Source organism: Chiloscyllium punctatum, chromosome 20 (assembly GCF_047496795.1).
Source record: "Chiloscyllium punctatum isolate Juve2018m chromosome 20, sChiPun1.3, whole genome shotgun sequence".
NCBI classification, from domain to species: Eukaryota; Metazoa; Chordata; class Chondrichthyes; order Orectolobiformes; family Hemiscylliidae; genus Chiloscyllium; species Chiloscyllium punctatum.
In genome coordinates, this window is record NC_092758.1 from 88,345,468 (window position 1) to 88,369,823 (window position 24,356).

At 42.0% G+C, this 24,356-nt stretch overlaps 1 protein-coding gene across 4 annotated transcripts in view; it reads right to left on the reverse strand.

Moving 5' to 3' along the window:
• fam53c (family with sequence similarity 53 member C) overlaps window positions 1–24,356 on the reverse strand; it is a 134,858-nt gene that overhangs the window by 53,968 nt on the left and 56,534 nt on the right. For 3 of the 4 annotated variants that reach the window (XM_072591172.1, XM_072591173.1, XM_072591170.1), the window contains exon 3: window positions 16,895–16,952. The exons of the other annotated variant lie outside the window; for it this stretch is intronic. In XM_072591172.1, the coding sequence (XP_072447273.1) occupies window positions 16,895–16,952 (58 nt within the window). The remainder of the gene's footprint in view (window positions 1–16,894; window positions 16,953–24,356) is intronic. 4 annotated transcript variants of the gene reach the window in all.

Consider the following 24,356-nt stretch of genomic DNA (forward strand, 5'->3'; position numbering starts at 1 on the left):
AGTTTAGACCTATACTCTTTGGAATTTAGATGAATGGTCAAATTGAAGTATGCAAGATAAAAGGTGTGGATACAGCAGATGTGAAGTAGATACTTGCTTTTCTGAGGCATTCTAAGATGAGACTTCATAGTCTTAGGATAAGGGGGAGCAAATTTAAAACAAAGTTGAGGAGAAACTACTTGTGAATCTGTGGAATTCGCTACCCCAAAGTATGGTGGCTGCTGAGACAGTTTGCAAATTTAAGGAAGAATTAGATTTTTAATTGGTACTGGGTTGAAGGGATATTGAGAGAAGGCAGGAAAATGGGGTGAGGAGCATATCAGGTCAGGCAGCATCCAAGGAGCAGGAGAATCGATGTTTCGGGCATGAGCCCTTCTTCAGGAAGAAGGGCTCATGCCCGAAACGTCGATTCTCCTGCTCTTTGGATGCTGCCTGACCTGCTGCGCTTTTCCAGCAACACATTTTCAGCTCTGATCTCCAGCATCTGCAGTCCTCACTTTCTCCTCCCTGAGGAGCATATCAGCCATGATCGAATGGCAGAGCAGATGGGCTGAATGGCCTCATTCTGCTCCTATACCTTCTGAACGTAGGCTGATCAGGTGAGCAAGTCACAGGAGAGTGCAATTTTCCTGTCAAACCATATCCAAATATGTTGTTTGTGGCTTCAAAAGAGGAGAAGTTAAAACCTTCAGATGTTAATAAAAACAGTTGGCCTGTAGATAGGTAATCTCCATTTAGTCCAGTTGACAACAACCACTTAGTGATGAATTGGTTAATAAGTGTCAGCTAATCTTGACACACCTAATTTGGAAGTGCTCCAATGCCAAATACGTGCATGGAGGTTCAGACAGATTGCGATCACTGCTATGGGAAAGTAGTCACAGTCACCATTTTCTGTTTCAAAGCTCCCAATGATATCTGACATTTTTATGAATGGAAGAATGCAGATCACTTTATTGAGTCATTCCCACACCCAGTGTTTTATGCTATGTTATTTAGCAACCAGTCTATTAAAATCTAATTGCTGATACGTTACAGAATTTGGGGAGTCAATTAACATGTACCAAAAGTCAAGTATCAACTTGGCTAAGCTGATAGTGCACTTGCCTGTGAGCTATTGCGTCTCAAGCACATAATTGCAGTTAAATGTTTCATTGCAGTACTGAAAGCTAGCTTAATTACTGGAGGTGCAGCTTTTCCAATATTTTAATTGAGCCATTGTCTGTCTATTCTCATTCAGCAGATTGAAGATCCCATAGCAGTACTGAAAATACTGTTTAGAGGAGTGAAGATTTCTTCCTGTGTACCAGTCATTCATCTGTGGAACCGTGCAATGCATTATTGTCACTGTATTTCAGACTAATTACATGTAAACTACTTTTAGATTTTGAGAGGAAGCTCTCATGCAAAGAAAATGTAAAAATTTGAACTGAACTAACGGCTTTAATGGGTAAATGCATCATATGTAATTAGGACATATAAAACAGCCTATCCAGATTCCTTTTCCACTCAATCTCTGAGCAGCACAACTAAGCTCCATATTTCTCAGCTAAGATAAAAAGGAGAATGAACAAAGTTTGTTGACAATTAATAAATAGAGGTTAATGTTGAATTATGCTTTTTGACAGACTAGATAAACCCCATCTCTAACCTTTTCTTAAATAAAGAATGTAGACCGAGTTCTGCTCCGAATCACTTCAGTCATTCAACTCAATGAAATAGTTGACCTCAAGATCTGGCATCCCCTCCATTTTAAAATTCTCATCCATGAATGTAGATTCTTTCATGGTCCTGTCCGTTCCTGTATCTCTCCAACAGCTTCCCGCCCCAAGAACATTTCTGCACTTTTCAAAATCTGTCTTCTGTTCTTTTGGACATCCCTAATTTTCATCACTCCTATCAGCTGACCAGGTCGAAGTTCTGGAACCTTCTCCCAAAATCTCTAAATCCCCACCTCTCCTCCTCCTTTAAAACCTATTGCTTTGACTAAGGTTTTGGCCATCTGTCACAATATTTCCTAATGTGACACACTGTCAAAATATTCAATAACTTGTCTAAGAGACACCTTCAGACATTTTTCTACATATACTGTAGCAAGTAGCATTTATCTCAACCAGTTTATCTACATTTGAACAAATTGTTTAAAGCCTTTAACTAAAATCTCTGTATTGAGGTATAAAAATAATACAAGAGAAGGCCATTTGTCCATTAAGCCAGTTCTGCGATTTATGAGATCATATGTTATGCATGGTGCAACACTAAATGCCTGCCTTTGCTCAATATTCATTGGTGCAACTGGCTCCCAGAGATCTATCAGCCTCTGAATTGAAAATAAGCAATCCAGTACTGTCATTTGCAGGAGAATTCGAAAGTACAGCCTGCTGTGTGTGGAAGTGTTTTTTAATACTTTACTGCAGAAAGGCCTGGACATAGTTTTAAAGCTTTGTCCCCGGCCCTAGATTCCACGAAACAACAGTAACAGCTTTGAAGAACTCTAATAGCTCCCTTAGTGTACTTGAATAGTTTGACCAAATCACTTTAATCTTCAAAATTCCTGTGAATACAACCCACAATATCTCATCATTTAACCACTAGAGTCATTCTAATAAGTCTACATTGCATTCTGTCCAAGATCAATATAACGTTCCTAAGGTGTGGTGCGCGGAACAGCAGGTGTTGTGCAACCAGGGCTCTGCACAGCTTCTAACACATTGTATTCTGCTACTCCCCATGGAAAGGCTGAAGTTCCATTAAGCTTTTTGATGAATTTCTGTGTCTGCTCATGACATTTTGTGGTCTGTAACTATGATGTATTTATAACTGGACTCCCTTCGGGATTTGCATGGTTTCTAGATGTTTCCATCATTTACAATGAAGTCTCGCCGGTCTTAGGCCCAAAATGGATGACCTCACACATGCCTGCATGGAAATCCATTTGCTACAATTTTGCCTATGCACATAATTAATTAAAAACACAGCAGTTACAAATCCCATCTATCCTTTTGTCATCAAAGTTCGACATTTGGTTCAATATTCCATCAGCAAAGACAATTACAATGAATGGCTAATGCTCCAAATAAGTGTCTAATGGAGAGAAGTCACTTTCTACCAATTAGATGACAACGTTGGAGGTGTCCAGACAACTCAATGGGCTTGCTCCTCCATATGTCAAAATAATGGTTCGACCTTTGCATTAAATGCAATTTCCTGTCCAATTCTTCAACTGTTATTTGACAAATATCTACTGATCTCAACATTGAATCTCTTCACAACATACTTGTAGTCCTCAGGGTACATAAATCCAAATATTCAATATTCTATGGGAAAAAATCCACTTTTCTTTAATTATTCCTTCTCATGATGTGGGCATCACTGGGTTTTTGCCCATCCCTAATTTCCCCTGACTGAGTGAATTGTCAGGTCACTTCTGAGGGCAGTTAAGAGTCAACCGTAATTCTGTCCGTTTGGAGTCACCTAGTTTACTGCATCAGGTGCTCCCAATGTGGTCTCCTCTACATCTGGGAGACCGAGTGTAAACTTAGGGTACGGTTTGCCAAGCATTGCAGCCGGGCCTGCAAGGGCTGACAAGATCTCCCAGTCACAGCCCATTGTAATTCCCTTTCCCATGCCCTTTCCGACATGACCACTCTTGGCCACCTCCACTGCCACAACGAACCACACCGCAAATTGCAGGAACAACACCTCAGCTTCCACCTGGGCAGCCTACAGCCCGAAGGACTCAACGTTGAGTTGTCCAATTTCAAATAACCTCCCTTCCCATCCTAACCCATCCCAACCCCACCCTGCCACCAACTGGATTCATTCCTCCCACTGACCAGCCAGGTCATATCCTCTACCTGTCTTCACCTATCCCCACTTCACCATCCTGCCCTCACCACTGCCACCCCCTTTATCTGCAGCTCCCCCTACACCCACCCCCAGTCCTGAAGAAGTTACACCCGAAACAATAACTTCCCCCACCTTCTGATGCTGCCTGGCTTGCTGTGTTCTTCCAGCCTCCTGACTGTCTACTTTGCAGTCAGATGTAGGCCAGACCAGATAATAATGGCAAATTTCTTTCCTTGAAGTACATTAGGTGAACTATTTCCTCACCTCAATCCTAAACAATAAGTCACTAACCTCGATACTGTGCTTAGTTCCACCCACCTGTAAACCTTCTAAAAGCTTTTCACGTTTCAAAAGATTGCTGCTAATTTGTCTAAGCTGCAGAGAATGTGTGTCCAACCCACACCGACACTTATTCTATTGGAATAGCTACTTTACCTCAGAAATCAAGTGTTGTGCCCCGATAAAGGCCTTTCTATCCTTCCTTAAAGAAAGGAAGGCAAAACCATATAATACTCCAGGTGTGGGCTCACCAAAGTTCCACACAATGTGCAGGCCTTCCTTACCTGGACATTCCAATCCCTTTGCAAAATAAAAGCCAATTTATCCTTAACCATCCCAATTTCTTAGTGAGTCTGCATGGGGTAAGTTTTCTGTGATTCATGGACAAATCAGCAATTGGAGGATGTGGCAAGATTTTCAGCAACTACCTGCCCATTATCCTGACTCTTTTTCCTGCTGTTGAGAGGATATTGTAAGCAGGTCAACAATTTGTGTTCAATTCTGTGTAGTCCAAATTAAAAATCGAGGGATTTTATTTAAATGGCCAACCAGAAGACTTAAATCTTGATAAAGATCCATGGTCATTCCCCTCCATCCAATACCTAGACTGATTCTCTCTGATGAGCTGAAAATCCAACTTCTTCAGTCACTCACTAATTTCCTGACAACTGATGTCATCTAACTAGTCTTGAATTTAATCTTGTCCCTCCTCTTACTTAAGCGTGTAATTTTCCAATTTCAAAGGAATGGTTCTGAAGTTAATGAAACTTTGAAATATCATAATTAGGGAATCCGTATGATTTTCATACACTTCCTTCCTGACATGGAAGCCATCTGGTTCTGGCAATTTACAACTCCTTAAATGCCCTAATTTTGCTGTTTGACTTGCACTCATTAGGACAGATGCAAGAATACCAAATTTCAAAGGGAACACTAATTTACATCGCATGAGGAAAGAAGTCAAAGAGTATGGTGCTGGAAAAGCACAGCAAGTCAGGCAGCATCTGAGAAGCAGGAGAATCAATGTTGCGAGCATAAGCTCTTCATCAGGAATCAGCCTCATTCCTAATGAAGAACTTACGCTCAAGACGTTGATTCGCCTGCTCCTCAGATGCTGCCTGACCTGCTGTGCTTTTCCAGCGCCACAATCTTTGACTCTGATCTCTAGCATCTGTAGTCCTCACTTTCGCCTATGAGGAAAGAAGTGCTGACACATTGACAAGTGGGCTCCAATTGGTCAAGGCAATGCCACAGGTAATCCTTACGTTTTGTTTAATTGAAAGGGCACAATACCTGGGCTTTGTTTGTTTGCAGAGAGTAGGCCCTTCCACATGTATCTATATAGCTTTTTGCAAGCATAAGCAAGCTATATTGCTAACTCGATTGCATATTAAATTGATTGCTAATATAACTTGTAAGAAATTCATAATTGGGAAAAATTCATAATTGTTTGGTAAGTGTTGTCCAATCATGGAATCACATGTAAAATTGTTCAAAGTTCTACAAACATTGGCTGGTACACAGTACTCAGTCTACTGCAAACAATCAGAGGGAAATACCATTAGTTATGATTGAGCAGTTGTGGGGAATATGGCCTACCTATCTGGCATCACAACTCCACTGAAATTCATATGATAAATTATTCACTTATGTGATAGGCAAAGCATCTATCTGTTTGACAGTAGCATCCTGTTTCTGGAGCAGTTCACTTGACTGGCTGTTTTAAAGTGGAGCATGAAAGGGTGAGGTTCACTGTTGCAAATGTTGCAGGCCCTAACAACATCCCAGCAATACTACTGAAGGCTCGTGCCCCAGAACTAGCTATGTTCCTAGCCAAGCTATTCTAGCACAGATATTTCCCAGGTACATCCTGGGCATGAAAAGGTTAAATCCAACCCAGCAAATTACTGCCTTATCAGTCTATTCTCTATCACAAAACTGACAGAACAGATCATTAGTGCTATCAAGCAGCACTTTCAAAGGACTAATACAGTAGTCCCACCGTACTTGCAAGGTATGCGTTGCAAGGCCTACCGTGGGAGCCCGAAACCATGGATAGGAGCGAACCCGTTCATTTAAAATGGGAAATTTACCTTCCCGGCAGCCTGGTTCTGGAATGTTCCCTGTAATATGTTCGGGCCGTGGTAAACAGCAGATAACTGAAACCGCGGAAACCGGATCCGCGGATACGGCGATCACCCTGTATTCAGTTTGGACTTCATCAGGGTTATATGGCTCTAAACCTCATGAAACATGGGCAGAAGAGATAATTCCACAGGGGACATACGAGTTACTATCCTTGAACCAAGGCAGTATTTGATTGAGCATAGCATCAAGGAGCCGTAGCAAAACTGGAGTCAGAGAGCATTGGGGAAACTCTTCAATTTGTCTAAATCATCTTGAAGCCTCCTTGTATCCTCTTCATCACTGAATTCACCGGTTTGGTGTCATCCATAAACTTGGAAATATTACATTCAGCAACTCTGTGTCTGCTGCTAGAAGAGTGCCCTGAATTCCAGGATCGTGGAACACCCAGGAACCAGGTAAATGAAGTGTCGGTGTGGGGGTGCTGTGAAGGTAACACACACTGCTCTGTCAAACCTACTTACAGCAGATGGCAGACCAAAGTTACAGCCTCACTGGGGAACAGTAAGCTGCTTGATTTGATATTACCTCATAGCCAACACATTTGCAATATGTGCAATGCCAAGATTCTGTGACCTTTGCACCCTTTAAACCCTCTGCATGCCTGATCTAGCTGTAGCTCCTGTACACTGAGATACCTGGTAAAGGCTGCAATGCCCTCCTTTCAAAGCACCTGTGCACTGTTCACTTCCCCAGTAGCTGGCTGCATCAGATTAAAGTATCTCCTTAAACCCAGGCGGGGTGCAGGTGTATAGTTTCTTGAAAGTCGATAGGCAGGGTGATAGAGGTGGCCTTTGGCATGCTTGCCTACGTTGGTCAGAGCATTGAGTACAGGTGTTGGGACATCATGTTACAGCTGTATGAAACATTGGTAAGGCCACATTTGGATTACTGTATACAATCCTGGTCGCCCTGCCAAAGGAAAGATGTTATTAAATTGGAAAGGCTGCAAAGAAGATTTAGAAGGATGTTACTGAATTATAAGGAGAGTATAGGACAGTTTCTCTTGGAGGTAAGAGACTGAGGAGTGACCTGAGAGCTTTATAAGATCACGAGGGACATGAACAGGGTGCATAGCCAAGGTTTTTTCCCTAAGGATGTTTAAAACTAGAGGACATAGGTTTAAGGTGAGAGGGGAAAGATATAAAAGTGACCTGAGGGGCAACTTGTTCATGCAGAGGGTGGTGCATTCAAAGAACGAACTGCCAGAGGATGTGGTAGAGGCAGGTACAACTACAACAGCCAAAAAACATTTTGACAGGTACATGGAGAGGAAAGGTTTAGAGAGAGATAGGTCAAATGCTGGCAAATGAGATTAGTTCAGTTTGAGACATGGAAAAGTTGGACTGAAAGGTCAGTTTCCATGCTGTATGACTGTATGGTTGGAGGCATATCTTGTCTTCCTCACTCTAGGCACCCTATGATCTGTATATGTCCTTGTGAGCGAGAAGCTGCTTCTAGTGTTCGCAAAACAAAGCTTTTCTCTGTAGGTGCACGTGACTGCAATCTAATCAACTCGTACGCAGCATAAAGAAAAAAACAGTTCTGGGAGGCCAATCATTCCTGCCCCACGACCTCTCTGCAGAAGGTCATCAGAGTAGCGTCTTAGGCCCAACCATCTTCCAGCTGCTTTATCAATAACTTTATATCCATCATAAGGTCAGAGTGGGTGCATAATATTTGGCACCATCACTTCCTCAGATACTGAAGCCCTTGCGCAAACGCAACAAGATCTCGACAACATTCAGGCTTGAGCCAATAAGGGAGGATAACAAATGCACCGCCCAAGTGCAAGGCAATGAGCCTCTCAATCAAGGGAGAATCTAACCAGTATCCCTTGATAATGAATCTCATTATTATTACTGAATCCCTCACTATCAACATCCCAGGGGTTACCATTGACCATACATACAATGATTATACTGGCAGGTCAGAGGGTAGGACTTCTGTGGTAAGTAACTTACCACCTGTCTCCTGATGAATGCTCTACCACATATAAAGGCACAAGTCAGGAGTGTGATGAACTATTCTCCAATTGCCTGGATGGCTACAGCTCTAACATTCAAGAAATTTGACCCATCCAGTACAAAGCAGCCCACTTGACCGCCATCTCATATACCATCTTCAACATTAGATTAGACTCTCTACAGTATGGAAGCAGGCTATTTGGCCGAACAAGTCCGCACCGACCTTCTGAAGAGTTGCCCACACATATCAAAACACCTACCCTATATTTACCCCTGACTAATGCACCTAACACTATGGGTAATTTATCATGGCCAATTCATCTGACCTGCACATCTTTGGACTGTAGGAGGAAACCGGAGCACCCGGAGGAAACCCGTGCAGATGCAGGACAATGTGCAAACTCCACACAGACAGTCGCCCGAGGCAGGTATCAAACTAGGCATCAAACTACTGCCCCTGGCGCAGTAAGGTAACAGTGCTAACTACTGAGCCATCATGCCACTTCTCTTCACTGCCAAACATAATGGCAATAGTGCTTACCATCTACAAGATCCACTGCAGTTACTCAATCTCCTTAGACAACACCTTCCAAACACACAAACTCTACAGGTTGGAAGGACAAAGGAAACAGATACATGGGAACACCATCACCTGCTAATTCTCATCCAAGTTTCTCACCTGTCCTGATCAATGCAGGATGAAAACCTTTGATAGCAGGTTTGTTTTTGGAAATACTCAAGTTCTATACCTTCACCATTACTTCTTTCATTACTGTTCAAATGCTTACATTAATTTTGGTGAGAGTATCTCCCTGTTACAATGTTGTGCTTGGTTTTTCTTCAGTGGGATCATAAAGACACCTGTTCCATTTTGGCTGCATTTATCTACTTGAAGAAGCTTTTAAGTTTATAAAAAAAAATTTGGATAATGAAAGGGGAGTGGCCAGTTCTGCCAGCTCAGCTTTTCTCTGGTTTGGTTCGGTTTTTAGCAGTCTGGCTGTTTCGAGCTGCTGGTCAGTTGTTATCTGGGAATCCAAAAGAAACAGCTACATGGAAGGTGTTCCATGCTGAATCTCTCTGCCATCTCTCTCTTTCCTGTAAGACCCTGTGTTTGATTTTACCTTTTTTTGCCAAGGGTGTGCTCATGGGGCTCATTGCAGGTATTTAGAACAGCATCATTAAGTTGCGATAGTCTGTTGGGTTTTTGGATAGGCTAAGTTATTCTATTAGTGGTGCTGGAAGAGCACAGCAGTTCAGGCAGCATCCAACGAGCAGCGAAATCAACGTTTCGGGCAAAAGCCCTTCATCAGGAATGAAGGCAGTGAGCCTGAAGCATGGAGAGATAAGCTAGAGGAGGAGCAGAGGAAATGACCTGGGAGTTGCAGTGGGAGAGGGACTCCCTGAGATTCTTGTAGAGAATTGTTTTTACCTAAGTTATTCTATATTCTGTTCTCTTTTGTTCGTGTTTCATTCAGCACTCTGTAAATAAATTCTGTTGTGTTTAAAACTGAGGGGCTTTGATCAGCTGCATCACTCCTGGAATATCCACTTTACATCTGCTCAAAACAACTAGAAAAGTTTGGGTCTGGACTACTTTTTTGAAATGTTTAGGGGGAATCTGACCTGGTCCATAACAATCCCAATTTCATATTAGTACCTCTTCAGTGAAAATACATGTCCAAATCTGTTATATAGTCACAAAAGACTATGTAAAATGTAATATATGCTCTTGTACAGATTCAGGCTTCATTGTTAGCATCTTTCAGGGGAATCCAAAACTGGAGGGTATAGGTTTAAAGTGAAAGGGGAAAGATTTAAAAGGGACCTAAGGGCAACTTTTTCATACAGAAGGTGGTGCGTGTATGGAATGAGCTGCCAGAGGAAGTGGTGGAGGCTGGGACAATGACAACATTTAAAAGGCATCTGGATGGGTATATGAATAGGAAGGGTTTGGAGGGATATGGGCCAAATGTTGGTAAATGGGACTAGATTAATTTAGGATATCTGGTCAACATGGATGAGTTGGACTGAAGGCTCTGTTTCCGTGTTGTACATCTTTGTGATTCTGTGACTACTTTTGTTCCCATTTTCAATCACATTCTTTTTTACTGAAAACATAATATAGCTAGCTACGGTCCGTGGTAATTATCTTCCAAATTTACCTTACTGGTTCGATCACTGAATTGAGCTGGGATGGAAGTTGGGTGTAGAGTACAAGAATTTCTACATCTATGAAAGGAAATGTGTGTGTGTGTGTGTGTGTGTGAGAGAGAAGAGATCAGAACAAACTTAGAGTGTTCCCATTCATCCCAAACCAACCCCCAACACCACCACCACTAAAAAGAACACGTTTTATATACCTCCAGCAGTCATTCCTCATTATCTTTAATTAGCTTGACTTCACTCTTGGCATTACTGACCGGTCAAGGAAAAGGCAGGTGCTTAGTCAAAAGAAAATAGATCTGTTTGCTCTTGGCACAGTTTCCTGAGAAGCTTTATCAAAGGTTTGACTTTATACTTTCACTTTTTCACTGAGCAAAGGTTGTAGAGAAATGTGATCCAATCCTGATGTATAATTAGTTTGTTTTAATTTATGACCATATAGCAGTAGAAGCATCGATTAGTTGAAATGCAGAATTTGTCAAGCCTAGTTATTTGACCAATTTAAACATGGACTATTTCTAATGTGGAACTTGAGATTTGTGCTCCATTAAAACTTAATCTTTACCAATTCCACCACTTATATTTTAAATAACTCTGTAGAGGCTGGTATCCTGTCACCAAGTCATCCTCTATTTACAGAGTCCTTGACACTGGTCCAGCTCCCTCTGAGGTAGTCTTGGAATGAACAGAACCTCTGACACACCTGGCTATATGTATCCATCAGGGTTCCTTGATTGGACCAGGTTAACAGTCCCAATCAGGGAACTCATATTCTCTGAGGGCCACATGGTTGACTTTGTTCCAATCACTACTGTATCCTTACACACTTTCTCGATAGTAGGTTGCAATTCTACGCAGTTTCTTAAGAAGCCAAAGTGAGCAACATAAGAACATAAGAAATAGGAGCAGGCTATTTGGCCCTTTGACCCTGCTCTGCAATTCAGTAACATCATGGCTGATCTTTTCGTGGACTCCTCAGTGCAACTCGTGGAATTACACAGATTCAAAACCCTTCGGGTGAAAAAGTTCCTCCTCAGTCAGTCCTAAACCTGTTCTCCTTTATTTTGAGGCTATGCCCCCTAATTCAAGGTTCACCTGCCAGTGGAAACAACCTCCCTGCTTCTATCTTATTTATTCCCTTGATAATTTTATATGTTTCTACAAGAGACCGCTCATTCTGCTAAAATCCCATGAGCGTAGTCCCTGTCTAATCAATCTCTCCTCATAAGTCAACCCTCTCAACTCTGGAACCTCCTCTGCACTCCCCTCCAGTGCCAGTACATCACTTTCAAATAAGGAGACCAAAACAGCTGCACAGGTATGGCCTCACCAGCACCCTGTATAGCTGCAGCATAACCTCCCTATTTTTAAACTCCATCCATCTAGCAACGTAGGACAACAAAGGATGAATGTCTATGGACTGAAGAATTACTTGGGAATCAAATTTTAAAAAGGTCTGATGTCTCTCCAGTGAGCCAGACTCATTATCTACTCCAGTTGGAGTAGATCAGTTCCCTATTTTATTTGAGGGAGGCAGGAAAGGAGAGGTGAATAAAAGAAACATTGTTTTTGCAAGTGGATTACGAGATTGTCAAGTCTTGGCTTAGTCAGCACTATGGCACACCCATGTCCCAGTCCAGACACGTGACACAATAATCTAGATTAAGACAGATCAGTATCACACTGCTGCTTGTCAACCTTTATTGTGTACAAACTAGCTACCATACTTCTGACATTACAACAGCATCTACACTTCATTAGCTAAAGTGCTTTGGGATATCCTGTGGTCGTGAAATGCTATTTATAAATTCATGATTACTCCTCTTCTTCATGTGGACAAATAAAAAAAACAATTTTCTTTCGAGTTCTTTTTTCTTGCATTATGCATCAAGTCCCATAGATAAAACAAACTATTCTTACTGGCCTTCATTTGTGAAACAACTCTTCAGTTTTTTTTTCAGAGATCAATAAATGAGATGATGGTGAGATTGATTCTAACTGGGAAACTCTGCCACAACAGGGACAAACCAATTCTCTTGGGATGTTAAAAAAAAGCCCTGCCCACTCTTCCTGCTCCTGAACACTATTCAGCACAGGGGACAGAATGCCACTTTAAACACCAATGCCTCCATACTTTAAATGCACTCCATGTGCTCCAAACATGGGAAGTCATACCAGTGCTATACTTCCCATACACACAGGGTCGACAATGCATAGCCTATGCTTATCAACCTGTGTTTGGATCAGTGCAAATGCTGGAACACAGCATCACTTGTTTGATATCTTCTGGGGTTTACATTTGAAGGGATGGAGAAAAAAAAGAATGAAGTAGAAATCAGCTTGTCACATGTAATAAAAAGGTAAGTGTTGAAAATAAATCAAACATGAGTCAAGATAATCTCAGTTAATAAGTCTTTGCTGTCAATCACTCACTCAGTTGGTTAAGAATTGGGTGACTAAAACACACAGGGATTGCTGATACTTATTCTTTCTCTCCTGTCCTACACCTGCTGAAACTAACAGTTACACCCTGGTAATATAAGAAAGCCCTTCATTCATTTTCCAACATGTTAAAAAGTTGTACATTACAATTGGCCTTGATTACATCCAGCTCAGAGTAGACTAAAATCAGTTAGCTCTTGCTTTTTTGAGTCAGCCAGCTGTTAGCAAGTTTAGAAGCTGGCACCATTTTTAATAGCTTCTAAACAAAGCCAGTGAGAAATTCAGTATTAGCCACTGCTTATCTGATAAGGGATACACTCTCTTCTTATAGATACACAGTTAAGGCCGGAAAACAGGTGCAGATTGGCAAGAACTAAGAATTGATCTATCTTCACAAGCTTAACCAGCTGAAATCACATAACAGAGCACTGCCTGTTGCTGCAGGTTATCCTGATAGGCTAACATTGCTGATAAGGTTTTTTGACCTGTATTTAGAACAAAGTATATTGACCCTACTATGTCCTATCAATCCCTACCCCCACAAACAAGTGTAAGTGGAGTCACTGTCTGGTCAACAGAGAACCAAATTGTGGGTTTGAAACATTATAAAGTAGACAATTCATATCAGCAAATGCATAGCTCATCTTAAGGCATGCAAGTGCATTACAATCAGCACTGACCACAGTACAGACCTCCCAGTTTTCAAGTAATGCTTGCTTACAACTTCAAAGATTTCCCATCACCTACTTCCAGGTTCATTAAACAGCACTGTATCCCATCCTCAAACTCAGCAAAGCACTCCCCAATGCACCAATAATGCCACATCTTCTACTTTACCGCGAGATTGCACTTGCGGCTAGTCAGGGATAGCTTAGCACTGAAAGACGACGGCTGCCGAGAACTAAACTGGATCCCTACAGCTAGGCTAATAAACAAAGCCTTGGATTCTATGTAGAGTTAGCTAGATTGAAGTTGAAGCCACAGATCAGTAGCACTTTTCAATGCCCCACAAATCACCTGGCGATTTAAGAATCAACAAGCTGTGCAGAAATAGTGTTAACAATTACTGTCCAGCACAAAAACAATCTAAACAACAACCACTGCTCACATTCACGTGTCAAGGTGGAAAGCAGTGTTAACCAACTCCAATAATGAAGCTCCTGAAGCAACACACATACACAAAGACACACACCCTCCCAGATTACTTCATCTTACTTAAGTTGGGTGGTTGACCTTCTCAGAACTGCTTCCAACAGATTTACATCTTTCCTGAAACAAAACGACCAATTCTTTGCACATTACTCCAAATGTTGTCAGGAATCTTCATATTCAAAACTGGCTACATCCTCACCTCGTTCTACTCAAGAGTAATGTTCCCACTATATTCATTCTGGACTAACTCTTAGTGTAATGTTATTATATCTATCTGATATCACAATGTGTGCTATTTGAAAAATAAGCCACAAGGACTGGGAAAAGATACAAGATTCCAATAGTCCAGAAATGTGAATCCTTCTCCCATACACCCCAGCTCCTCAGCCATGCATTCATCCACTCTATCCTCCTATTCCTGCCCTCACTAGCTCGTGGCACTGGGAGTAATCCAGATATTACTACTCTTGAGGATCACCTTTTTAAATTCCTGCCTAACTCTGTAATCTCCCTTCAGAATCTCAACCTTTTCCCTTCCTATGTCATTGGTTCCAATGTGGACAATGACTTCTTGCTGGCCCCTCTCCCCCCGTGAGAACATTCTGCACCCTCTTGGAGACATCCTTGATCCTGGCACCAGGGAAGCAACACACCATTCTGCTTTTTCGTTGCTGGCCACAGAAACGTCTGTCTGTACCTTGGACTGGAGTCCCCTAGCACAATTGATTTCTTGGAACCCGATTTACCCCTCATTGCATTAGAGCCAGTCTCAACACCAGAAACTTGGCTGTTCGTGCTACGTTCCCCTGAGAATCCATCACCCCCTACATTTTCCAAAACAGCATACCTGTTTGAAAATGGTATAGCCACAGAAGGCTCCTGCACAGCTGCCTACCTCTCTTACCTTTCCTGGAGTTAACCCATCTGTGTGACTGTATCTGAGACTTTCCCCCCTTCCTACAACTACCATCCATCACATACTGTTGCTATTGCAAATTCCTTTCCTTGCTTCTAACCGTCTCTCCAACCGATCCATTTGATCTCGTAAGATTTGCAACCAACAGTATTTATCGCAGATATAATCCGCAGTAACCCTTAAATTCTCTTTAAACTCCCACATCTGACAAGAAGCGCATATCACTCTACGAAAGGCCACTTTTGCTCCTTCACAATCTACAGACCCAGAAAATAACACCGTCCTATCCTCTACAAAACACTGCCCAGGTTAAATTAATAGTTATGGCTTATATTTTACGTTTAAAAAATAGACATATCTCAAAAACACAATCAAGAAAGAACCCACTCTACTCACTACTGCAGACTTTCTGTAGGTCCCACTTAAAAATAATACACTTATCTGCTTCTGTGCTGTGAACTTCTCCCAAACAGTTCCTCTAAGATCAGTTGTGAATTTCACTGTTTGTTAATTTTTCCAAATGCACTCTGATGTCCAGCGATACATGAATTCAAACAGCAAAGGCAGTAACTGTGCAGGTTCACTGCTGTGTCAGTTTCTTTCTCTCTCTCTCCTGCACTGATGTCACCATGTGCTGCCTTGGTCTGCTCTTCACTCTTTTAAAACTGCTGTTGTTTTGACTATTTTTTCCCCAAAGTTCCAAAATAATGCAACAGCATATAAAGCAGCAATTGCTGCTCCTGGAATTTGAAGAAATCACCTCCAACACCTAAAATACCTCAATAAAGGAGAGCAGCTGTTACAGCCAGAAATTTCTCCCATCCTCCATCTTGGATTACCCAGAATCTGGTGGACTTCATTTCAATCTCTTTACAGCTTCTGCAATTCTCAAAAGAAATGATCAGAACTGCAAATGCTGGAAATCTGAAACAAAAGCAGTAATTGTTGGTGAAACTCAGCAGGTCTGGCAGCATCTGTGGAGAGAGAAACAGAGCCAGTGTTCTGAAGGGAGGGCACTGGACCAAAATGCTAACTCTGTTTTCTCTCTCCATAGCTGCTGCCTGACCTGCTGAGTTTCAATTTATGTTTTTGTTAAGGAAATGATCAAGTTGCGCTCAAGTACCAAGCAAACATGATCACATCTTACTGGACTTAGAAATGGCAGCACATTTAAAAAAGATACCAGCCCATTCTATTTTTGAAGTGAAGCTTGCATTGGAACCTGGGGCCCAATACAGCAGCATTTTCTTCATAACATACTTTAAACTCACACAGAGCTGTGAGTGGTGAGGGTGGAACAGAACAGAGGAAGAATTTACTCAGCACTTAGCAGCAACGGGCAAAGCTAGTGTGTGACACCACAAAGCAAGAGATCTCCTTCTAACCTCCTATCTACTAATCACTGTTCCACACCTTGGCTCCATCACCATAATGCATGGACATATGGCATCATGGTGCCAGCTACAGTGGCTTCGGAAATCCTCTCCTAAAAGAAAGCTCACACCTCTAAGACATGAATCACACTTTGCTTGTCCTACTCTTGATTCTTTCTGAACTTGTCAAAAGCATGGAATCCCCTGCCCTTCTGTTTTTCCTTCTTTTAAACCTACAAAGCTTTCAAGACTGACTTGATATTATCTAATCACTACTCCCCTATTCATTTCTTTCCAGCTTCTATTAGTGCTGTTTTGCCGTAGCCAGTTAACTAGACTTCAAACACGAAGTACTGTACAGTGAATAGAAAGTCATTCATGGAAACTAAAACTGCCATAAATTGAGAAGAATTGAATTCTACTCTGGTCGCTGCACCATCTACAACAGAGACGCACATTGTGCCCCCAGAAACTGCATTCTTCCTCAAGTAATGTGTCTGCTTCAGTTCTGAAAGGGAGCAATGAAGAACAACCATTTTGTGCATTACCATGTAACTCTACAAATACAGGTCAGGTACTGCAGCAGAGAATCATGTAAGTGCACCTACCTGGTATGAACCGGTATGGATTCCAGCAACTACCTTTGTTTGTACTGTCAGGCAGGGGCTGAAAGATCAAAGATAGACCTCAGTATGTATTATAAGATAAAATAAATATAAATACACATACACAAAGTAAAAGATATAATCTAAAAGGGATACAGTAACAGAGGTGCCCAAATGTGTGCACACACAAAACACTGAAGGTGGTTAATAAAGCACACAGCAACCTCACCTTTATTAATAGGGGCAGAGCATAAAAGTAAGCATGTTATCTTAAACTCATCAAAAATACATGTTCAGCCTCATCTGGAGAATTGTGTCCGCTTCTGGACACCACATAATTGGAGGAATATGATAATATCAGTGACGGTGCTGGTAACCATCGTGAAAACATGTCTGATGTGAGGACACGGGAACACACAAATGAAGAGCAGGAATTGTCCCCTCAGCCTGCTCAACCTGTTTCATCATTCAGTAAGATCAAGGCTCATCTGATTATTCTGCATATCTGCCAAACCAACTTTTCACCCCTTTGCTTATTGAAAATCAATCGACCTTGCATTAAACATTTTCAAAGATTCTGGTTACACCACCTTTTGGGGAAAACAACTCCAAAGACCCATGCAAAAGCATTTTGTTTCATCTCTGCCTTAAATTGGTGACCTCTTCTTTATAAGCCATGACCTCTGGTTCTATGATTCTGCTACAACAGGAAAGATCCTTTCCACATCCGCCCTCAAGAACATCAGATACAGATAGATTGAAGAAATCAGATTTTCTCCTTGGAGTAGATAAGGAGAGAAGGACATTTGATAGGACATTTAAAATAAAGAAAGGGTCTAGATAGAGCAGATAGGGGAAAAATGTTCCCACAGTGGAAGATTTGAAAACAAAGGGATGCAGAATTAAGGGAAATGGCAAAATAACTACTGTAACAAGAGGAAAACTGTTTTCATGCAGCAAGTGATTAGGATTAGGAACGCACTGCTTGAGCGAGTGGTGGAGGTAGGTTCAATCAAGAAATTCAGTAGGGATTTGGATCATTACCTGAAAAGGAAAAATGTGCAGAGCCACAGAGAGAAGGTAGAGGAATGATACCTTCAAAGAACCAGCACAGTCAGTGAGGCACAATGGCCTCTTGCTGTGGTGGAAACAGTGGTGTATTGCACTTCAGTTTTATACAGTCATAGAAATGTACAGCATGGAAACAGACCCTTCGGTCCAACCCGTCCATGCCGACCAGATATCCCAACCCAATCTAGTCCCACCTGCCAGCACCCAGCCCATATCCCTCCAAACCCTTCCTATTCATATACCCATCCAGATGCCTCTTAAATGTTGCAAAAGTACCAGCCTCCACCACTTTCTCTGGCAGCTCATTCCATACATACACCAACCTCTGAGTGAAAAGGTTGCCCCATAGGTCTCTTTTATATCTTTCCCCTCTCACCATAATCTATGCCCTCTAGTCGGGACTCCCCCACCCCAGGGAAAAGACCTTGTCTATTTATCCTATCCATGCTCCTCATGATTCTATAAGCCTTCATAAGGTCACTCCTCAGTCTCCGACACTCCAGGGAAAACAGCCCTAGCCTTTTCAACCTCTCCTTATAGCTCAAATCCTCCAACCCTGGCAAACATCCTTGTAAATCTTTTCTGAACCTTTTCAAGTTTCACAACATCTTTCCGACAGGAAGTAGACCAGAATTGCACACAATATTCCAACAGTGGCCTAACCAATGGCTGTACAGGACATGACCTCCCAACTCCTGTACTCAATGCTCTGACCAATAAAGGAAAGCATACCAAACGCCTTCTTCACTACCCTACCTACCTGCGACTCCACTTACAAGGAGCTATGAACCTGCACTCCAAGGTCTCTTTGTTCAGCAACACTCCCTAGGACCTTATCATTAAGTGTATAAGATTTGCTTTCCCAAAATGCAGCACCTCGCATTTATCTGAATAAAACGCCATCCGCCACTTCTCAGCCAATTGGTCTATCTGATCAAGATCCTGTTGTAATCTGAGGTAACCCTCTTCGCTGTCCACTACACCTCCAATTTTGGTGTCATCTGCAAACTTACTAATTACACCTCCCATGCTCACATCCAAATCATTTATATAAATGATGAAAAGTACTGAACCCAGCACCGATCCTTGTGGCACTCCACTGGTCACAGGCCTCCAGGCTGAAAAACAACCCTCCACCACCACCCTCTGTCTTCTACCTTTGAGCCAGTTCTGTATCCAAATGGCGAGTTCTCCCTGTATTCCATGAGATCTAACCTTGCTAATCAGCCTCCCATGGGGAACCTTGTTGAATGCCTTACTGAAGTCCATACAGGTCACATCCACCACTCTGCCCTCGTCAATCCTCTTTGTTACTTCATCAAAAAACTAATCAAGTTTGTGAGACATGATTTCCCATGCATAAAGCCATGTTGACTATCCCTAATCAGTCCTTGCCTTTCCAAATACATGTACATCCTGTCCCTCAGGATTCCCTCCAACAACTTGCCCACCACCAAGGTCAGGCTCACCAGTCTATAGTTCCCTGGCTTATCCTTACCACCTTTCTTAAACCATGTTTGCCAACCTCCAGTCTTCCGGCACTTCATCTCTGACTATCGATGTTACAAATATCTCAGCAAGAGGCCCAGCAATCACTTCTCTAGCTTCCCACCGAGTTCTAGGATACACCTGATCAGGTCCTGGGGAGTTATCCACTTTTATACATTTCAAGACATCCAGCACTTCCTCCTCTCTAATATGGACATTTTTCAAGATGTAACCATCTATTTCCCTACATTCTATATCTTCCATGTCCTTTTCCACTGTAAACACTGATGCAAAATACTCATTTAGTATCTGCCCCATCTCCTGCGGCTCCACACAAAGGCCGCCTTGCTGATCTCTGAGGGGCCCTATTCTCTCCCTAGTTACCCTTTTGTCCTTAATGTATTTGTCAAACCCCTTTGGATTCTCCTTAACCCAACTTGCCCAGGCTATCTCATATCCCCTTTTTAGATTAGATTAGATTCCCTACAGTTCACACCGACCCTCCAAAGAGTAACCCACCCAGGCCCATTTCCCTCTCACTCATGCACCTAACACTATGGGCAATTTAGCAAGGCCAATTCACCTGACCTGCACATCTTTGGACTATGGGAGGAACCCAGAGCACCCGGGGGGAACCCACGCAGACACAGGGAGAATGTGAAAACTCCCCACAGACAGTCACCCGATGCTGGAATCGAACCTAGGACCCTGGTGCTGTGAAGCAGCAGTGCTAACCACTGGTCGCCCTCCAGATTTCTCTCTTAAGTATACTCCTACTGCCTTTATACTCTTCTAAGGATTCACTCGATGCATCCTGTCTATACCTTACATATGCTTTCTTCTTTGTCTTAACCAAAGTCCAAAGATGTGCAGGCCAGGTGAATTGGCCACGCTAAATTGCCCGTAATGTTAGGTAAGGGGTAAATGTAGGGGTATGGGTGGGTTGCGCTTCGGCGGGGCGGTGTGGACTTGTTGGGCCGAAGGGCCTGTTTCCACGCTGTAAGTAATCTAATCTAATCTAATCTAATCCAGCATTCCCTATACCTACCAGCCTTTCCTTACACCCTAACAGGAACATACTTTCTCTGGATTCTCGTATCTCATTTCTGAAGGTTTCCCATTTTCAAGATGTCCCTTTACCTGCAAACATCTGCAGCCAATCAGCTTTCAAAAGTTCTTGCCTAATATAAATTAAAATTTAAAATATATCATTTAAAATTCAGGGTGGACATTGTAGATTTCTAAACAAGGCGTCCTAGAAATAACATGGCTGGTAATAACTTTGCTACAAACCTCATAGGTCCATTTTTGAAGTCTGACTAGTCTGTAGAAATGTTATTTTCCCCCATATGGCTGAATCGGAGAAAAGCCTGCTAAGAACAAGCCAAGTTGGATGGATGCAGGCTAAGAACAAGTGACCTAGCTCACTTTGACCATTTCTGTAAAGAAAACCCTCCGTCAGTTAAGGTTGAAATCTATCCACTCTTTTGAAAGAGAATCTCAAGATTCTATTTCCTGAGCAAGCTGCATCTGCAAGACTTAAGAGAAACGATTAGCGTCTTGACCATACATCCCAGAACCACAAAGGAAATGTAATGTTCAAATACACTAACCAAAGTGAAGTTTTTTCCTTCAGAAAGCCAATCCCTGAACACAATCTGTATATTTTGTCTCTTCTTCCCCCACAGAGAGGGAGGGAGCACTACAACAAGTGGGAACAGGAAGAATTTGTACTTCCCAATTCACTGACTGTGGAAATGAATCAATTATGGATCTTGACTGAATTTGTTTCGTTTGATAATAAATAATCATGCTGAGTAAGAAACCTGATTTGATAGATTTTTTATTTATGTGTTTAATTGGTTATCGTGGTAACTGGAAAAATGATTATTTTGTAATGGCCCATCAAGTTGTGGAATGAGAGAGAACATGAGTGTACACCCCTGTACCAAGCTCTCCATTAAAACTGATTAGGTAACAAAGTGTCAGACACTACAGATACATAACCAGTCCTGCTCAGTTGTGACGATCCCAAAATGATGCAAATGCATGATATGGCAGCTTGGGTGTGCTCAGTTTTTTGATGTTTCACCCTGCCAACTGATTTTCAGAAACTTCCAAAAATGTCTCACAAGGAATAGAAACAGGAAAAAGCTATCTGGTCCCATGAGCCTGCTTCACTATTCGATAAGATGATGGCCTTAACTCTGTATTGCTGCCAGCTCCCTATAGCCCGAGATTCCCTGATAGATCAAACATCTACCTACCTCAGCCATGAATGTAAATGACCCAAGCCTCATTGCATTCTGGCTAGAGGATTCCAAAGAGAAACGACCCTTAGAGGAAATGCCTTTTCATCTTAATCTTGAACAAGAGACTTTAAATTTTCAAACTGTGCCCCCAACTCTATATCTCACATAAAGGGAAATATTGTTGATGTGTCCACCCTGTCAAACCCCCTCAGAATCTTGTATGATTCAATAAGATCTTCTTTCCATGCTTCTAAACTTCAATGCATACAGCCGAGCATCATAAGGCAACACCTTTATCCAACAATTAAACTTCTCTGAACTGCTTCCAAAACAAGCAATATTGTTCCTTACGTAAGGAGTGTAGTTGTGACCCAGACAATCACCTTTGTCAGTACCCAGCACGCAGAAACCCTCCTTCGACACTACCCAGCATGCCGAGATCTTCCCGCACTGTCCTCCACTCTTCAGTGTTCCTCCATGTGAACGCGAGCTGATACAGACATTCTAACATTTGTCATTGTGAATGTATACAGCACAGGTGAAGGCCATCATGTCTGAACTGGCCATCATGGAGCTATCTAGCCTTATCCCACTTTCAAGCTAGATCCTACAAGTCACAGTGCTTCAAATAAACACCCAAGTACTTTTAAATGTGTCGTACCTGCCACAAACACAATTTCAGGCTGAGCCTTCCAGAATCCAATCACCTTCTGGATGAAAGAAAAACATACACCTGTGGTGGTGGCAGAGCTTCTTGGCGTGTTGCTGGTACACAGTCCAAGTCCTTCATGTGTAGAACTGTGTGGACAGGACTATTGCTATAAAGAGTAACAGTTTGGCACATTGTTCAAGAGAGAACATGCTACCGAGGTAAGTGAATTTATCCACTGCTGTCAGGTTCTGTTCATGAATTGGTTATCCTGGGTTTGAGACAGGGCTTTCCTCGAGCAGGCCAGCATATCACTTCAGTTTTCTTTATGCTAATCATAAGGCTAAAGTTCTTGGATGCATTGGAGGACCAATCCATTCTACGCTGCAGCCCAACTCTGAAACTGATAACCAAAACCGGTCAATTGAAGCCTGATTGATGAATGCCAGGGAATAGCCACAGAATTAGCTTATTCTTCCCATCTGGGTTTCTTTCCTGCAAAACAGTAGCAGTAAAGAATTCATTCACTGTCTGTTAGATGTCTGTTGCTTTACCCTAGATCCTTGAGCATAAGAAATGAATATGTGCTGAGATTCCCTTTGGCTCAGAGACACTACCATTGCACCACAGAACCCTTTCAAGTTAAAGTTATTTGCTCAAAATGATGCATCCTGGAGATGATAACTCAGAGTCTCCTAGGTAGGGGCTTTAACAAGTCAACGCACCAACTGGCTTCATAATATCCTTACTGATTAGTTAACAGATTTAACCTGTCCTACGTTTGGGCTTTTGTGTGGGAGTACTTTCTATACTAATTCAAAGTCAATGTGAAAATGTGCATGCCACTATAGGCTTGGGTGGACTCTTTTCAGTTTGATGCTCATATACTTGCCTAAGTTGATGCTTGCTCTATTCGACTGTTATGGTTGGTTCCTGTGGTTATAAAAAAAAATGTTGCATCTGTGCTAGATCTAGAAACACAGCTTTCAATCTAAGATGAGTCTAACACTACCTCTTGCAGAAACAGATATAGATTTTCCAGCTTCCCCACCAAGGTCAGCCTTGTTCTTCAACACCCACAAGAAAACTTAAAAATGTTTTAAAGCATGCAGTCATGTTTCACTTGCAATATAACATTTTTACTGAGTCTGTCAAGATAACGGTTATATTCTGTTCAACTATTCATGCTTGCTGTCCTATAATGTTAACCTGCTTTGAGATGCAGATTTTCCTCAAATATTTATGCCCAAGAAATAGGGATTTCCAGTGAAAATGGTAGACAAGAATAAAGACTGAATGGTAGGGTGGGGTGCGGGAGTACAAGTCTAGATTCATTTCCAGGCACTTAACTTTATGTAATGGTTTTGGACACTTCCATACCTGTCCTTCAGTGCAGTATTTAATTTTGACTAACCCCAAATGAGGACAGTCTGGTAGCTAACAGAGAACTGGCTTCAGCTGAACTGTCCAACGGCCTTATGTTTTGGATTCACTGACAGAAACTAACAGACAGCTTGGAGGGAAAACATCTAATCTGTGCACTCTTTACAAATCATTACCATGAACAAACTCCAGGCACCAATCTAAGCAGCACAGTAGGCCAAGGCTTCTGCGATATCAACAGCTACTGATATATGTACATCACTGGCTGCCTGCTCATGGATAGATTGCTGGAGTTCATTGTATTTATCCATCTTCGTCAGAATATAGGAAACAAAATCCAGCTATTCCATATGGATACCCTGTCTTCATCCAAGGTAAATTTAGCTAGTAGCAGTACAGTCTGATTTAAAAAGATTTTGTCCAAAAATCAAAAGCAATGATTGTTGTGATTGTGAATTGACACTTGGGTCAGCCTGTCTGTGTCAAACTGTAGCAGCATTTAAGATTGTTTTCAACCTAAGCATGAGTGAGTGACCGTGGCACACCTTGCAATTATGACTTTGGTTCAAAGAATAAAATTCCAAATTCATTCGCTCTGATGTACAAAAAAGGTCTCTGTGTA